General features: G+C 32.4%; 6 protein-coding genes across 7 annotated transcripts; 4 read left to right on the forward strand and 2 right to left on the reverse strand.

The window, feature by feature from the left end:
• The first annotated feature begins 2,962 nt into the window (after positions 1 to 2,962).
• On the forward strand, positions 2,963 to 6,470 carry LOC120778090 (ATP synthase lipid-binding protein, mitochondrial). 2 transcript variants are annotated; one of them, XM_040109798.1, is made up of 4 exons: positions 2,963 to 3,060; positions 3,740 to 3,852; positions 4,706 to 4,910; positions 5,508 to 6,470. In XM_040109798.1, exons 2-4 carry the CDS (start codon positions 3,805 to 3,807, stop codon positions 5,669 to 5,671), a joined length of 417 nt encoding a protein of 138 aa, XP_039965732.1. In that variant the 5' UTR covers positions 2,963 to 3,060; positions 3,740 to 3,804; the 3' UTR covers positions 5,672 to 6,470. The 2 variants fall into 2 exon arrangements, with proteins under 2 accessions (XP_039965732.1, XP_039965723.1); XM_040109789.1 differs by lacking the exon at positions 2,963 to 3,060 and adding an exon at positions 3,380 to 3,491.
• Positions 6,471 to 7,572: 1,102 nt separating this feature from the next.
• LOC120782543 (probable rRNA-processing protein EBP2 homolog) lies at positions 7,573 to 8,768 on the forward strand. The gene is made up of 3 exons (XM_040114874.1): positions 7,573 to 7,730; positions 7,786 to 7,869; positions 7,931 to 8,768. The coding sequence occupies exons 1-3, from the start codon at positions 7,659 to 7,661 to the stop codon at positions 8,696 to 8,698; spliced, it is 924 nt and encodes a 307-aa protein (XP_039970808.1). The 5' UTR covers positions 7,573 to 7,658; the 3' UTR covers positions 8,699 to 8,768.
• Positions 8,748 to 9,943, reverse strand: LOC120782542 (G patch domain-containing protein 4). Its single transcript, XM_040114873.1, has one exon. The coding sequence runs from the start codon at positions 9,869 to 9,871 to the stop codon at positions 8,780 to 8,782; it is 1,092 nt and encodes a 363-aa protein (XP_039970807.1). The 5' UTR covers positions 9,872 to 9,943; the 3' UTR covers positions 8,748 to 8,779.
• Positions 9,944 to 10,601: 658 nt separating this feature from the next.
• Positions 10,602 to 11,672, forward strand: LOC120766757. Its single transcript, XM_040092431.1, has one exon. It carries the CDS (start codon positions 10,689 to 10,691, stop codon positions 11,025 to 11,027), a length of 339 nt encoding a protein of 112 aa, XP_039948365.1. The 5' UTR covers positions 10,602 to 10,688; the 3' UTR covers positions 11,028 to 11,672.
• An 84-nt stretch (positions 11,673 to 11,756) lies between these two features.
• Positions 11,757 to 14,176, reverse strand: LOC120782569 (conserved oligomeric Golgi complex subunit 4). Its single transcript, XM_040114907.1, has one exon. It carries the CDS (start codon positions 14,084 to 14,086, stop codon positions 11,804 to 11,806), a length of 2,283 nt encoding a protein of 760 aa, XP_039970841.1. The 5' UTR covers positions 14,087 to 14,176; the 3' UTR covers positions 11,757 to 11,803.
• A 1,365-nt stretch (positions 14,177 to 15,541) lies between these two features.
• Positions 15,542 to 18,298, forward strand: LOC120766708 (protein zwilch). The gene is made up of 9 exons (XM_040092355.1): positions 15,542 to 15,758; positions 15,820 to 16,559; positions 16,619 to 16,797; positions 16,857 to 16,930; positions 17,126 to 17,322; positions 17,388 to 17,665; positions 17,740 to 17,866; positions 17,941 to 18,068; positions 18,122 to 18,298. Exons 1-9 carry the CDS (start codon positions 15,609 to 15,611, stop codon positions 18,187 to 18,189), a joined length of 1,941 nt encoding a protein of 646 aa, XP_039948289.1. The 5' UTR covers positions 15,542 to 15,608; the 3' UTR covers positions 18,190 to 18,298.
• The last annotated feature ends 21 nt before the right edge of the window (positions 18,299 to 18,319 follow it).

The raw sequence follows: 18,319 nt of genomic DNA on the forward strand, positions 1-18,319 counted from the left end.
GAAATTATAAAATCTATTTAAAATTTACCTTCCTCAACAATTTAACGTCAAGATATGTATTTAAGTAAACTGACATCTAGCACAGGGTTGCAATTATATTTTTGCATGACATTGCACGCAAATAAACATGGGTTCTGGTCTGACATATTTTACAGCCATTGCAAATAATTTTCTGCGTGTGTTTGTTGTTGTGCCGGTGCAAGAGAACCTATTGTTTTGTTATTATGATCCTAAAATACATTTTTCAAAAATTTTCAATCAATTTCGAGTAATAACTGAATACGAATAGATTGTAAATTACACAACATCATCAAAATGTAAAAAGAAAATTCTTGAGAAAGACAAAAAAAAACAACTAATTTTGATTTTATGGATACAATCAGTTCTTTGGTAAGAGAAAATATGCTCCACATTTTTTTGTTCTTAATATTTCTTTATTTATTGGATCTGCTTGGTAAAGCCTAACAATAAGTATTCAAATCTTAAAACTATTTGAAACTAAAGAAGCTCAAGAATGTGGTTGAGCTTTTTTGGTAGAACGTTGCTCTCTAGTATGCTGGTAGATCATTTCTTTTTAAACGCGTTTGATAGCAGAAATTTACCAAGGCATTAGCCAATGAGTTTAAATGTTAGCGAAGTTTAGAAATATGTCTCATTCTGCTGTCCTCGTATCTCCTTCTTTACCATAACAATGTGAAGATCCATATCAACCTAACATTTTAAAATGTGAACATGACTCGAATGAATTGTTTGAAATAAAATTTCTTTATATAGAAAATTTATTAGAACTTGATTAGTATCGGAACTCTCAACTATATTTTTAAACATTTTCTGCACTAAATTCCACACAATTAAAACATCAAATAACATCCCTGGTACCGAATAATAAAATTTTACAATATATTTCCGGTTGCAAAAATTTTTTATCATCGTGAGATCAAGAATGATAGAATACAAGATTACGACGACCGCCATTACGAAACGTCATAGTTCCGTGTTGAGAAGAACAAGAGTGAAAAACTGTCAAATGGCTTGCAAATTGTAAACAGAAAAGTAAACACTTTTGTAAATTCGCAAAATATTATTAATTCTTTCGATTTTAAAGAAAAAGTTTTAGTGAAGCGATTGAATATTGTTGAGTGAAAAGATTTGAATCATTTCTAAAGAAATATATCGGCCTATTGATAATAAAATTGTCTATTAAGTTGTGATTCAAATGGAGAAGACGTTTCTTGTGTTGTATATAAATATATACATGTATTATAAGTTCAGATGTATCAGATGTATGAAATTATGATAAAAGAATTATGAAATTATTAATTTAGTATTAAATATATCATTTCTTTTGCAAAATAACACTCATTTTTTGGCAACTTTTAAATCGGCCGGAAAACTGAAAAAACTCGTTTTCGATCCTTTAATTGCATAATAATTATTACAACAAGCCACTGCACATTTCATTTAAAAAAATTAATATATTTATGCTTAGAAACTTAAATAAATACAACAGTACACTTACACTGGTTTTCTTCATTTGAACAATTTCCTCACATGCTCCTCTATTTATTGTGGATGTGCCTAAAACTAATTATATACATATTTTTTCGCAACAATATTCTAAACATTCCACTGAAATTTTTCCTGCAAAGACGAATGAATTAATATTATTTTGGGAATTTCAAAAAGTGTTTACTTTTCTGTTTACAATTTGTATGCATTTCTATGCTTGTTCTTCTCAACGCAAAACTGTTACGTCACGAAATTGTTGAACAATGTATTTGTTTTTGTAAGAATTGTCAAGAGCTAAACCGAAAAAAACTAACTGTAAACTAGTGTCGTAATCTTGTATTCTATCATTCTTGTGTCTGATGCAAATCAGCCATAGTCTTTTATGTATGCGTTAGAGGATATATCAGCGCAGGGTTGCACCTCAATTTCTGCAAATAAAACAGCAGTGTCGGCTCTAAGTTTTATCGATAGTAATCGAAAAGTTGTCCTGGGACCAACTTATCAGGCAACACTAAATGCCACTTCGTCATTTCCACATTGCCTTGTTCTGGAAATAATTATCATCTGTATCGAAAGCAATTTTTGTTGCTTGAAATATTTAAGTTTATTATTTTAATAATAAAAAAATTAGTTTAATGATTTCAATTCTTGCCGTCTTTCTGTAAGAATCTTACCTATCTTACGAATCTTATCAGACTTACGAATGCTGATAGATTGGAGTTTCTGGTAGTCCTAATGTGATTAAACGTGAATTTATGTTAATAACCATGCTAATTATTATATAGCATTGAAGTTTCGGGTAGTTCTCATTTCTTGAGAGTATACTCATATTTATATGTTTGCAATCAATTTATATAGAAGCATTTGACTTAATTAGGATTAATTAGAATAAAATCTATATAAACTAAATAGTGCTTTTGTTTTTCTGAAATTATTCTTTCTTCACGATGGATGCAATTAATTCGTAAAACCTCCGAAATGTCTCAAATTTTTCGAATTCACCATAGCTTATTTTATTTCACCGTTGCCAGTCGAATGCATAATTTTTCAAAAAAATTATTTTTTTCTTAGATAATAAATGATATACTCAATGATTACATTGTTGAAAATATGCATTAAGATAAAAAAAGTTTTGCATTTTCGTAACTAAAAGAATTTTATTGTAAAATATATTTATATAAATTACATATGTAAAACCTGTGCAACATATCAACAATTATTTGTTTAAACATTTATTGAATTGATGGAATAATTTTTATGTTTATCCACAGTGACAATTTGTCAATTCAGGTTTAGCAATTCTAAATCACTAAGAACAAAGTGTTGCTCCAGACAATGTAATTTTAAGATGATCTTTCATAAACGTTAGGATATTTGGCAGTGTAAACGAGTTTTTAGTTTGACAGTTTTGCGCAATGTGGTAATTCGATTTATGTAATAGTACCACATCCAACATCACTTTGAATTTCACCACGCGAAGGGAAGAAATTAAAATCGTTCATTCGCCATTCAATTTTGAAAGTCAACCACTGTTGTAAGGGTTTGTTCGAAGTGAGTACACATAAAAATTTAGCATCTCCTCAATCTCTGGAGATAGATTTTTGATATTCTGCTTCCTCCTCATTGATTGAGTAATCATTGATATGTAGTGAAATAAAAGTGTTTTCTAATTGTAAATTTGAGTAGAGAACATAAAATTATTAGTAGAACTAAGTGTTTTATATCGAATATTAGCAGTTATAATTATTAAATGTGCATAGATTTTGTGAAAAGAAATGTGATTTTTCCGGTTGCGGCTCCGCCATCTTAAAAGTGTGGATGTGTGAAAAAATGTCTATCATAGGGAAACGGGTTGGAATGAAAATGAAACGAAACACGATTACGAACGTCAACGAATAGCAGCGGTGAATTTGTCAGTGGAAGAAGACCATCGCGACGTTACGAAAGCAATTTTGTGGCTCTATCAAGACTTTAGATAAATTGTAAAATAATAATGCATTTTATTCTAAAATATACAAAACATTTTTAATAGGAAGCTTTTTATATTTTTGGGATTAAAATTTTATTTCAATTTGCATAAAGTTACGTACTTGACAGATGGTTCAAGTTACGTAACTGAGCAGCTGTAGTGGCCAAGTTGTGCGAAAGAAATATAAAATTGTCATCTCATTTAATCATTAAAGAGTCTCAATTTCTAACTATTAATTAATAATAATATTTTCTTTTACAGAGCACTGTGCGCTAGCTTAAATTTCTGGTTGATCCACGTAGCATCATCAAATTAATATATACAAAATGTTCGTGTCAACAGTCTCCCGTATTGCCCCCGTCGCCAGGACCGCTGTAAGTTTTAATCTTATTACGATTGGTTTTTTTTTTTTAGCAAAAGAAATGAAGTATACGAATAAAGTATTAAATATCTAATATTCTATATTACATAAGGTGCAAATTAGAAATCGATTTTTATTTTTTAATCAGTGTGATTCGGTGTGGTGAATTTGCTTTGCGGTGAAATGTTACATAATAATTGAGGTTAGGTTGTTGCGGTGTTGCAGCCTTGTATTGTAGTTAATGCCAAATAACTTAAATTGTAAAATATATATAAACATAGAATACCCTATTTAATAATTCGGAGATTATCCGTTGCCTTATGTTTATCTCGGTCTTGTGATAGCAGAATTTTATTTGTATTGTAGAACAACATGCTTTATTGTATAACTAAGAATGTCTAGTTCCTATTGAGGTTAGAACAAATGACTGCTAAGAAGAAAACGAATTGCCTACTAAACAAATTAGATATGTATGGACTCATTTTGATACAATACACATTCCCGTTAAATTTTTTTTAACTATATTGTTAACAGAGCATATAGTTTTATGCAATGGCAATCTTAATTTTTAACTAAGTTTTTTTTTTGTTATTTGCTGCTAACATGCTAATCTTGCATAATTATTTGTGGAACATGTATATATTACATAATAAACAGATAACTGTAAACATTTAATACAAGATATAAAAATTATTTGAAAACAGTAATATACATCAACATAGTAAAGAAACAAGCAAATGTATATATGTACATATAAAGAAATGAGAGTAAATATTTATTTTTGTTAGATTTGAAGGACGATGCTTGTAATATAATACATTTTATTAGTTCTTTTTTTATATGATTTCTTATTTCCTTCTTTACAGCTCCTTAACGGTTCAAAGCAATACTTGCGACCATTGAGCAGCGCTGTGATTAGCCAGAGCCAATCCTTGGCAGCTCAGAACACAACGCCCGTTGCTTTACTGCCACAAATTAGGTCATTCCAGACCTCTCCAGTCACTCGTGACATCGATTCTGCTGCCAAATTCATTGGTGCTGGTGCTGCAACAGTCGGTGTTGCCGGTTCTGGTTAGTATTGGAAGAAAAAACATTTTAACCTTACATAAGTAGCGAAAGAAATTTGTAGCATTCGCAATTATTATTGTAAATAACATTTGTTTTTCATCAGTCAGTTACAATCTAGCATCTGGGGCACACATACGAGTATTTTCTACCGATTTCTCCTGCAACTTTTAAATAAAGAGTTTGTAGTTGAATTGGAAGAATCTTAATTACTCTAATATAGCCTCGGGAAGGTCTGAGAGTTGGTCAAAGTTCAAATTAAAACATGCTGTGGTGCGTGTGAACTTAAACCGATGCATTTTCTAGCAGGAAACTTGTATGATTAAGAGGCAAAGGAACAAGAAAGTATGAATGTTCTTCCCGCTTACGGGTTGGTTGAGCATTCATTGAAATCCTTTGTGACCAGCAATTTTAGTGCGATGTGCTTGCTGCATTCTATGCAGAACTCAATTCAGACTAATCTGTTACTGACTGCATTTACAACAAATATTAATACCAATATTGCGTCTACAACTTTTTTTCGCTTGAATTGAAAAAAAAAAAAAAAAAAAAATTGTTTTAACATAATTTTTTTTTTTATTGCAAAACTTCCAATATGAACAGGTGCTGGTATCGGAACAGTGTTCGGTTCCCTCATCATTGGTTATGCCAGAAATCCATCGTTGAAACAACAGTTGTTCTCATATGCTATCTTAGGTTTCGCCTTGTCTGAAGCTATGGGTCTTTTCTGTCTTATGATGGCCTTCTTGCTGCTCTTCGCTTTCTAAAGTGTATGTCATTGAAAGTTTATAAACAACAGTAATAGCATTAACATCAGCTACACCATTTATTGTTTTTAAAAAACATCCAAGAATAAAAACACGTTTATTTAAGTTTAAAACGAAAATAAAAATACTATGATAAAAAATTAGAAATGTGCAGAATACGTTAAATCCAAGCGAAAAACCACCCTAACCGAAGAGAAGAAATAGCAGCAAGTATATTGCGAACGAAATGAAAAAAGTTAAGCGCCGAATCGAAAACAGTCGGTCAACAGATCGAAACACCAGCTAGGGAATTCGTTATTGGCCCCAAATCATTTTAGCGATATGGAACATTTCAATTAAAATCACATACAAATATCTAAGTCTACAGCCATTAGAAGTATAAATTGAGTGAATCCTGAAGCAAGAAGTTGCTATTAGTGGTTTACCATACTATAGATTTAGTTTCAATGCCATGATATAGGGTCGTGTTTGCCCTGTTAGCGCTCTCGTTAAAAACTAGGAATGCAGGACACAATCGATGCAATCATGGAATAAACAACAATTTCGATGTGGAAGTTGGGTTTCTATATGTGATTTTTATTGACGCTAAAATATATTTCCTACTCAACTGAATTTGAGAAGTTATTTGTGCATTCTGTTCTGAATACGTTGTTGCAACGCATTTCTTAAATAATTATATCTACAAATAAAAGAATTGAGTCCTTATTATGATAATGCCGATAAAAAACTTATTTGCATACTAATTGTAACATAAAGTAGATGCTGAATAAAAAAAGATGGAATTAATGACTGGAGAAAATTTTCGTTTCATTTAATAAATATGTCAGTTGAAAAATCATAATTTTACGATTTTAATCCTTAGATGTAAGACTCAGTAGTTTTACGTCAGCAATGAATACGTCATTTGATTGCTTTGTGAGTCGGATGCCTACAGCAGAATGCAACAAAACCGATAACTAGTTGTGTTTAAATGGGTATGGTCGAGTATTGGATAAAACAAAGACCGGTGTATTTGAGTATCCATTATTCAAAAAGGTGAAACACGTGATGTTGGAGTCAACACATTTTATTTTCATCGTTCTTAAGATATCATGAAACATTAAATTGGAAAGGACACAGATTTGTATCCGAAGAAGGGTACATTGTTTGAACATTACTGAAAACAAAGTGTGTAATGTCTGAATATACAAAAAATCCATCCTCTTGTTAACACAATAGTTCACACTAAAGTTATAGGTTGTAATGTCTAATACCCTCTTGGGTGGTTAGGTTCTTATTTGTTTTGATTGAAGTCAACAAACGGAAGTCCAAGGAAAGGTGGTGTTTCAAAGGGGTCGCCCCATAGGGATGGAATAGATGGATGGGATTCAGAGGAGGTTAAAGTCTTGCGGGGACTTATTGCATGCAGGAAATATATTCGGTATTTTTGTCACATGAATAGAGGTATTCGGTCAACGTAATTTACGTTCTCTAAAATTAAAGAAAGTAAAGTAAAAAATAACAAAACTACTGAGACTTTTCTGTGAGCGATTATTTATGGAGGAGGAGGTTAACAGTTCAACTCTATACGTGCAATGCACATAATTCAATTGTCAGTTCTGTAGTTCACCAATACAATTTGATAAAATGCCCTAGATATGTATGTATATGAGAAGAACTATTATCCGACTTAATTTTAGGTCTAATTCTATCCATCCCTAAAACAATTATTCATAAGGTATTCTACCATTTGTGGACATTTTATATATTTATAAAAAACAGTTTTGACCATTTATATCGGTAGCCGAATCAACCGAATACATTATTTACTTAAAAAACATGAAATTTGAAACTGGGTGGCATCTCATTTGATAAAATTTATAAATATGAAGTCATTATTTGAAGTTGTTAACATCGTAGAGGGTTGTCAATTCGGAATATTAGTGCACGTGTAGGGTTTGTTGTTAATATTTTCATTTTAAAAGTAACTTTAACTTAAAAAATAAAAATGAAGCGGAAAACACAACTAGAAGCTGAAACGGATTCCGAATATTATTCGGATGATAATTCAGACGAAGAGGTGAGTGACAGATGTTTTTTAACATTCTTTATGTGAAATACAATATTTTCAATAGCTTCAAGAAGCATTTGCTCGTGGCGACCTCAAGCCGGGTTTGAACATAGAATTCAGCTCAGGAAGGGAGAAAGTCAACAATATCGTAAGTCATAGACAACTGGCATTTGTTATACAAATAATTTTTACCACAGTAATTTTTACAGCCGAAATTGCTAGCCAAAACAGATGAAATTAAACTAGATTTGTCGTGGATAGAAAGAATGGATATGGTAAACGATTTAGCTCCATTGGCACCTGAATTAGTCGTACAGTTAGAGAAACATGAGCAGAAGCGCGCCAATATGTTTAAAGGCAATGCCAAAATTCCATATGTGCGTCCGGACGAAGATCCTGTACTAAATGACTTTAAACGTGAAATGTTATTTCATCGCCAAGCACAGGCCGCCGTTTTAGAGGGAATTAAACGTTTACATTCTGCGGGAGTTGTTACTCGTCGTCCCGATGACTATTTTGCTGAAATGGCGAAATCTGACGAACATATGCAGAAGGTACGTTCTAATCTTATGGCCAAGCAAGAGGGTCAAGCTAAGTCGGAACGTATTAAGCAAATACGTGAACAACGTAAAATGGGTAAATTACTTGCAAAACAAACGAAAGTACAGCGAGAAATGGAAAAGAAAGATATGTTGGATAAGTTGAAGAAATTCAGGAAAGGCAAATTGAAGAATCTTGACTTCTTAGAGGACGCCAAAACTTTGGAAACACAAAAGAAGAAATCAGCAGATAAGCGGAAACAACGTAATAAGAAGTTTGGGTTTGGTGGTAAAAAGAAAGGTCAGAAACGAAACACAAAATCCTCTGCTGGCGGATTCGAAAAAGTGAAAAACTTTAGGAAAGGCGCAAAAGCTTCGAGCAGTGGAAACAAACGGCTAGGAAAATCTCGCCGATTGAAATCCAAATCACAGAAATAATATATTTTTAATATTTGTAATCTAGGCCTATTATATTAAACAATAGATATAAAAGTTAAAATATTATGTATATATACTTTTTTATTTATCACTATTTAAAGGCATTTCTGTTTTTTTCCTCGTTTTGTTACTTTCTGATTTATTCGATATATTTACTTCGCTATTATCATGATGTTCATCAACCATATGGTCTTCCGATTTTAGCTTTCTTTTGTTCTTTGATGATTTTTTGCTTTTTTCTGGTGTTATACATGGGTCTTCGGAGTTTTCTTTTCGCCTTTTATTTTGGCTTGAATTGACAGAACCAGAAACTGTGGTTTCATTTACATTTAGCACCTCTTCTGGAACAACATCGGTAGTCACTAACTTAGTTTTCTTTGTTTTTCTGACGTTTACATCTGCGTTTATGTTGCTATTTTCAGGACTATCTTCCCGTTTATTTTTCTTTAATTCAGTTAAAGAATTAATTTCTTTACTTAAATTTAAATCGGTTAATTCATGTCCCGCGCATCTCTTGTTTTTCTTTTTCTTTTGCTTTTCATGTGCCACAATTAAATCAGATTTCCTTTTCAAATCCTTTTTTGCCGATTCCTTGATCTTTTCTTCCATTTTAGCTAGAAGCTCCTGCTCTTGCTGTTCTATACGAGATAGCTTTCCACTTAATTTCAACCCATGCCGTGCTCCTTTATGAGCAGTACGTCCCCCACATGCACGAAATAACTCTTCGTCTGTTAAAGGTTTGTATTTCTTAACGGATATGTCTGCAACAGCTATTTTGTTGGGATTTTCAATTTCATCGCCCGATTTTGTAAGAGTGGCTGATTGTAGAAAGTTATCATATCGGTTGTCACTTGGGCAACTTTGATCCTTGGCTTTTTTCAATTTTTTCACCGAGTACTCCTTTGTAGATATTTCTACACTTTCGTCTTTGTTTTTCAGGTCCACACTTACACCATTTTTTGTCGTTCTCACATCAACATTTTCTGCGGCCTCGTTGAAAACGCGTTCCCACCAATGGTTATTGAAATCACTGGCTGCTTGATCAGAACCAAGTCCAGCATTGTCAAATTTCATACTAGCTTTCAAGGGTTTGACAATGCCATTGTTATGTTTTCCTAAACCATCTCCTTCTTTCCATCCGTATTTATTTAATATTTTACGAGCAAAATCCATTTGAGTCTTTATTATTTATTTGAGCCAAGAACGTGAACTACTTTACTGTGCTATTTTATGAGACAGGTAATGAGGAGTGATGCCAGACAATTTTCAAAACTTCAAAACTGCACACTGCTATCGATTTGGTTTAAAATTTAACAGAGCACTGTGAAAAAATGTGGCCATTCCGCAAGAAATGCTATGTTTATATTTAAAAATTATAAATACTATAATCCAAGGAGTGCAAAATGTTTTATATTGGTTTTTGTTATTTGACATCTAGAAAATCAATTTAAATATTCAGCACAGTTTATTCAAAGCATATTGGATAGTTAAAATCATACAACGAATAACTTAATTTTTCATATATTAATGCGAGTATATACATATGTATATACCGTTATTTTTAAATATCCTTATTCCGGTTTGTTTTCATATGTTTCTCACTTGAGTGTGCAATGGGATCTTTTGCTAGTATGATCAGGATAGTTAACTCATGAGTGGTAATATTTTTTCCAATAATTAATTTAGGAAGATTTCACTTCAAACTCTACTGTTGTTAATACAAAATATACATGTACATATATACGTACATATAAAGATCAGAAATTGATTGAAAATATACATACATATAATTCTCGAGTAAAAATATTAATTGTAGAACATAAACAGTACTTTTCATCTAAAATATAAGTACACGTATTATTATACCGTGAGCCTGGCTTGTACGTAGCAGCTATTTTAGTCATTGATTATCAGCGAACCGATAAGCGTTTTTTTGTAGTCACGATTCATATATTTAATATTTATTAGTGGATATTCGTTGGCCTATACTATGGATATGAAGTTATTGGTATATCTATTATTTCTATATGGTAATGTAATTTCCATAATGTGCATGATGATACCGAGAACCGATGTTGGAACTATTCAAATGATGTCTTCACAAAGAGCTCGTCGTCAAATTGATATAAATTTGTCAGCTGAACATGATGAGAATAACGACGAAACAGAAATTGCTCTAGAAGCTATAGCCAATTTGTGGCGTAGTGCTGATAGCAAAACACAGATCGATGGGTCAGCCAAAGTGATACACAACAGCAATTCCATGAATTCCGGAAATACACGTTTTTCAGGACGTTTACATGTTCATCACGACTATAGGAAAAAGTGATCGTTCGTCGTAAAAATTATCGTTTCCAAATTATTTAAAATATAATGTACATACATATATAATAATACACCCTCACAAAAGTTTGCATGATCATTTAAAAAATTATAGTATATACACATATTTATGTATTTATGTCAAATTGCCGTCACCGTTATCAATAAAGAGATAAGACATAACGTAAACACATCTCTTATGTATACATAAATAATGTCCGATGGTCTTTCAATCTAAGGGTGTGTTTTGAATTAGTTGGATATCTTTTAAAAACAATGAAAGGACTAACGTCACCATATATTCTTATATTAATGCTGATGTATTCTGCAGCAATGCGTCAAAAGTTGTATGACGAAAAACCACATCTAGAGCATCTTCAAAGATATCATCGTCAGTTGGATCTAACATTAAGTGCTGATCACGACAGCCGTCGGCAAAATACGGACTTATCGCTAGAGGCATTAGCCAACCTTTGGCGCAGTGTAGACCGTAAAACGTCTGTTGATGGAGGAATTAAGTTGGTCCACAGCAAAAACAATTTTGAAACGGATAGCACAAAATATTCCGCTCGTCTTGATGTGAAATTTGAACTTGGAAAAAAGTAAAAATTGCATCTACATACATATATGTATGTATATATATTGTAAAATACGTTCGTAATAATATAATTTTGATTTCTTTTTATTAATATTATATATGTGGGTATTTTGTTAAAGCATTTTAAATATTATAATATAAAGTATATGTATATATGTATTTAATCATATGGATATTTAAAGGATTTATAATTTAATGCGCTTAATGTCATCTATTCGAAAATCGACACGTAATGCTAATAATGTTCGCACTTCTTGAGGCGTTAACCGCCAAGAAGGAGACTCATTTTCACTATCTGGTCCCCAATAGTCTGAAAGCTCTTCAACTTTTTCCAGATTTAAAATAGTCGCTATCTGTGTTAAACGTGTCATTTTATCGCGCACGGACCATGATGTGACGCCAGTTAAATATGAGCTGAGGGCACGAATTTGCTGGTCGAGTATAAGACCTCCCAGCCGATTAAATGACGATTTCTTGATAGCTCTCTCCAGTCTAGATGTTGTATCTGATGTCAAAATGCTAACAAAGGCGTCAAAATTTCGTGGTGTTAGTACATTTTTAAATTGACTTAAAAACGCATCGAGTTGCACAATAAGAGTTTGGATAAAAGTTTCTCCAGCTTCGTAGTCAGCTAGTTCTTCTTCAGATAATATATGGCTATAATTGAAGAATTGATCAATCCAAGGATTTAAGCGAGGTTTAATTGCACTGGACCTCAGTTGTGTCATGCCGAAATTCACACAGGCTTTCAAAGTATCTCTTACATTTCTTAATTCAGCTATGCAGCTATCTACGATTCGCTGCTCTGTAACTGATAAAGAGGGGAATGTATTTTTAATGTCTTGTTCCACTGTTTCCCACAATGTTTCAAGGAATTCCGTTGACATATCGGCATTATTTAAGCGATTTATAAAATTGCTGCGTGCTTTTTCACTGTCGCTTGATTGCAATTTGCCATGTTGCACAGCACTTTGTATTGCACTATAAGCCAAATCTGTGTATCCAGAAGGATACCCATTTTTTAATGGAATTTTCAATGCACTTATGAAATTGCATAAACAGGAAGCGGTGTTATTAATTACTGCACATAATCCATTTACTGATTGTGTTGTTAATGATCGACGAATACATTTTCTTAATATGTAGAAAACATCATCTACCATAGAGGAACATTGTTGACCCACCTCGAATGTATCTAAAATTATAGCTTTATACACACTTTCTTCCATGAAATGCCTTTCGAAGAGCAGATAAGTGCTTAATATCTCCTGCATTTTCCGGCTAAGATCTGAATTATTTAGTGTGGTTGATAAACGTTGAATTTGCTGTTCTTTTTCATTTGCGTCTTTGTCACTTGCCTCAATGTCCGATTTAACTTTACGCTTTAAAAATCTGAAGTACAATTCAACACGAGAATGCATTATTGTTAATTCCAGTATTAAAGCATCTAAATCTTTTGGTTGTGGTTTATCAGTGTTTAATGATTGTTTTTGAAATTGAATAAGCGAAGGCATGTTGCCACCCATTGACCGATTGTATTCGTTGATTTGTTGAATTAGATCCGGAATGCGTCGATTTTTATTAAATTCTAAAATTACATTCTTCACCTCTAAATCACATTCATTTTGTAGTAATGTGGCCAAGATAATAAGATAACCAGATCCATAATACGTCTCTATAATAGGTTTATTCACCTCAATTACTCTGGCGAAATTTTCAAGCAATGTTGTTAATGTATCAGCAAACGCCACTGATAAGCGGTTCTCTGCCTTTGCAATATCCAAAGATGATCGCAGTTCCTTTTCACATTTTTGCGCTAATTTCATACAAATGTACTTTCCAAATTTCTCAATACCATCCTGATGCATACCTAATAATGGGAATAATTTTAAGAAACGTTCAACCGATGCTAAGTCATCTTTATTAACTGCTTCGACAAAACGGATATCAACAAGCTTTCGCATTTTTTCTGTAGCCTTCTCCAATGTATGGACCGCATCGCTTACCGATGTAACCGAACCGTTTGATCCGACGTCACCAGCTGTACGCCGTAAAACATTCTGATCAATTGATAAAAAGCGTCCAATAAGTGCAGATCCTTTTTCATAATCTTCTTCCTCAATGGCATTCAAAACACCTTGACTACAAAGTTGCAGATCTATCAAATCGTGAACACGCTTCTGGCATTCAGATGCTCTACTCCGTGCCATATCTACAGAACGTACTTTAGCACTAACAGATTCGGCTAAATCGGAGGTATGAGAAATTTGTGAGCTTAATTTTTTAGAGTCTGTGCTTACTGTGTTAAGAGCACCCAGGAAATAACAAATTGCATTCATTTTGGAGTCTAAAATTGACTGCTTGGAAAGTAGGTTTTCTAAATTGGAATTAATGGCTTTCTCTCCGTCTTGTATTTTCACTAAATCTGATTGCATATTGCTTGATTCACTGATATCCATAGAAATCATTTTCTTATTTGATTTATATTTATGTATATATATATGTATCTAATAACAATATCAGTTTTTAAACGAATGCAGAAAATTTTATTTATGTCGTGTCAATAACGTAAACAATTCTGATTAATTCTGAATACTCGAAATCGGTTATCGATTTATCAAAACAGCTTAGCATTGTTGCATTTTAATTAACCCATTACAGTGAACAAAGAACAATTGCAGGAAATATTGATAAATAATATTATTTTTAAATTAATAATCATATATTAATATTTACATTACTAATCACATTTTTCTTCCTCTAAAAAGATAATATTTCGTCGGTGCCTGGCACAAGTTCTCCTAAATAAGTAAACAACCCTGCAAGACGGAGGTAACAGATTGCACAAACTCAATGAAAAATTTTCAGCTGTTCACTAACACTGTTACATTTTCTGGAATTTTCAGTTGAATGGGAAAATACGTAAGTAAGATAGAGAAAAACTATAGACATTCTAAACATATTGTAATATTAACTTGCTAGAATAGGAGAGACGAATGCCCAATTTTTCAAGAACAAGAAAACGAAAAGCGCAGTTTATTTTGGTTTTTAAAGAGGTAAGTTCGTTATTTCATTATTTGATATTTTATAATTAATTTCTTATATACATTTATACTATATATGTTATTAATTTCTTTTATATAGAGTAAACGAAAAAGATTAACAACGAGAAAAAGGTAAGCATTGTGAATTGAATGTCGTGTGTGTAATTAAAATTTTTAATATTACAGAAATCATTTGGAGCGTTTGGATGCGTATAACAAAGACGCACCATTCAATTAGCCGCATCACCGGTGACTTGGAGGACGAGCATTACGTGGAGCTCGCTATTTGTTTAAGTAAATATTTGATTATTTTGATGTTATTATTAAATAAAGCGAAATAATAAAAAACTGAATTTTATTTAAAATAATTGAATTTGCTAGAAGTAACAAATGGGTAACTTATATGTTATAGGTAACAAACTGATAACGAAAATAATAACACTAACAGATATTCGGGTAACAAATACTTTTTGTTATCCATAACACATAGGTAAGCAATGCGCTAACAAAAGAATTTGTTACCCGTAACATACTGTGAAGAGATTTGCTAACAAATGCATGTATTCTGTTAGAACAAGGCAGCATGCGATATTTGCCATTGGTTAGAGTGAGATAACCATTGAACATCAAATAGCTATGTGTTACTTTTTTCCCACTCTCTGAACGAAAGTAACAAATATTTTAACGAATGCAAAAGTGAACAATAACAAGCCGCTTACACGTTTGCTAACAGCTACCCGTCTTGCAGGGAATATGTCTTAGGATTCTAAAATTTGTGGCACCTTTATTATTTCTTTACAATCTAGTCAACCCTGTACCGTCTTTGTCTTTTGTAAATAAAGTCAACCCTGTTACAGACTTGTTCGTTTGGAACTTTTGAAAACTTTTTATTGCATTTTAAAATTTATTTGAATTTATTTGTTTCACGTCATACAATTTTGGTAATATGTCGACTCACTTGGCTAATGTTTACGCATTTCTATTACGTGGATATGGTGAATCATATACACTAATATATTCCGAACCTCCAACATATTTATGTAAAATTGTTGGACAGGATAGATGTGGCGGCAAAGTTGTTTTCATTTATCAAGAGGTTGTCATCTAACTAGAAATTCACGTTAGTTGGATCCTAAGATATTTTATTTATTTTTTAGGATCGTAGTATAAGCGACAAAATCTACACGTCACCAAGAAAATTACTTATTAATAAAGAAGACGCTGTTAAAATAGATATGGACCTAACTGGCAGCCCATTGAAAGATGATTGTGTGGTGGATGCCATAGAAGATATTTCATTAAATATAAAGATAGATCAAGGAAATTCTTGGAAAGTTGAAGAGGAATGCCAAAAAGGGATTCCAATTGGAAAAGCTCGTTCTTTAATGTGTAAAGAAAATTTTCAGTTTGTAGATCCTGATGCAACAGGTTCAATATGGATTCTTTGTAATGGAGCTGATACGGATAAAACTCTACTTTTGCAATATGAATTTGTTTCCGGTTATTTTAGCCGAGGCATAATTTCTTTTTCTGGAGTGATACAAATGAATGAAGTAAAAATAGAATCTATAATGCAGCAACATATGTCGCTTAATATTGGAATTTCTACTGGTCAAGTGGAAACCTACATTGAGAACATTTATCAAATAAAGTCCAACATTTCTGTGAGGTGTTGTTGGTCCTCCACTGCAGCTTTACCTTCTCTAAATGATTTAACGTCATGTGAAGTCACTTTGCGACAAGCTTTTCGACTAGATGCTTGTAATGAGTTAACAGAAGATTTCATGAATCAATTGCGGATATTGACTGTAATTAAAAATGATATAATAGCGTACAAGAGTTTGGATAAATGTGATGCTGAAGGAGGAAATGAAGTTCTTGTTTACCGCTGTGGCTGGTGAGTGAGCTATATCCTTGTATTAGAAATGTTGATAATTGATTTTAAAATTTTCGAAGCGGGATAGATTTAAGGGAACTGCGAGAAAGTATTAGCAGAGCATTTACTGAAATTGCTGGTTTAGGAGATATGCACAATGCAGAGAGTGGTATCAAGTGCGATATAGAATCTGTTGTACAACGCATAAAGTTCCGACAACTTACAGACCTTACAGATAAATTGTGGGAAATTTTGAGACGTAAGCTAAAACAATTAGTGCATTAATGGTATACATATATATATTTAGTTATTTTTTAGGTTGCTCTTCATATAAAGATCTGAAAATGGCATTTACGATTCTATTTAAGTGTGCAGCTCACTGCAATATTGTGGTAAGTGCCATAATAACATATTATTCAATAATACACATTTGACTAGCATCTGTCAAGCTATTAGTTTATTAACAAGGTAAAAATGCTAATCCCTTAAAAGTTTGAAAAAATGGAAAAAATGCAACTTATCGTAAATAAGTATTTTTAGAACTTTGTTTTCCACCACATTTCGATTTTTTCTTTCGTCTTGCTTAGAATACACCAACAAATAAGAATCGACTGGCAGAAATCATTACCGAGGTTGCGAATAAACGCTTGGCCATACCATGTCTCACGGGCACCGAACCTTTGGAATTGCTATTAGAAATCGGATTGGAAAAACTGTACAAAGACTATGAACTCATATTTGATGAAAGTAAAATATGTAGTTCAAACGATTTGAAAAGCAAAAGGTGAAGCTATCTACGTTGGTAGCTTTATGTATAATATATGTTATTAAAAAATATATATTTTACAGTCTTTTTGATTCGCAACATAACAATGAGAAAATTTCAATGCCAGATGTGCGCAAGTCACTGCGCAATGCTGTGCGTCCAGACCCGGTGGCGATGCGCAAAACATTATTGCATAATAAAACAAAGAGAGATAATAAATTCGAACATGAAGAAACAATAGGGTTTAAGAATAGCAGTTTTGATGAAATAGAGGTGTCTGAGCGTCTGGCCAAGCTATTACAAGTGCATTGTGCTTTGGAACATTTGCTTATGATAGATATCAATCTGAATTTGACCAACGGTAAGCGATATCAGCAGAGGGCTATCAATATATCTTGTCGTTTTGTTATTTTCTTTGTATCATTTTTTCTTTAGTATATAGCGAGGTATGTGAGCAACTTTTAAGCAAACCCCCACGTTTTCTAGATAGCATTGACGAAAATTTAGTGGATGAAATAGAAATATCGCTATCTGCACATGATGTGCGTGAACATTTGGAAGGGTGAGTCAATTTGTGTGCTCCTATATGTGATTATTAAGAATATATTGATATTAAAATTTCCAAAATGCTTACAGCAAAGATCCGCATGTGCGCCTCATCTCTATGCGCTCGGAAAACAAATTTCGAGAAGTAAAATCTACTTTCTACTACAGTATAAATAACATTTGCCCTCCCGGTATTTCAGAATATTTTCAATCCGATGGTTAGTTTCTGTTTACTTGGGGTATTAATTGATTTTAAAGATTCTTTTTACAGATAAGGAGGCATCTAAAGAGAACACGTATTATAGCTGGCTATACCGTCAAATTAAAACATTGCATTAAGTAAAGTAATTTATTATTTTAATTATTTTATGATATTGAAGTAAACATAGTTGAGTGCTTGAATTCAATATTATATTTACTAAAAATAAATGGAATCATAAAATAATAATTGATTATGTTATTAATTGCA

The sequence above is a fragment of the Bactrocera tryoni genome, chromosome 1, assembly GCF_016617805.1.
Source record: "Bactrocera tryoni isolate S06 chromosome 1, CSIRO_BtryS06_freeze2, whole genome shotgun sequence".
NCBI lineage: Eukaryota > Metazoa > Arthropoda > Insecta > Diptera > Tephritidae > Bactrocera > Bactrocera tryoni.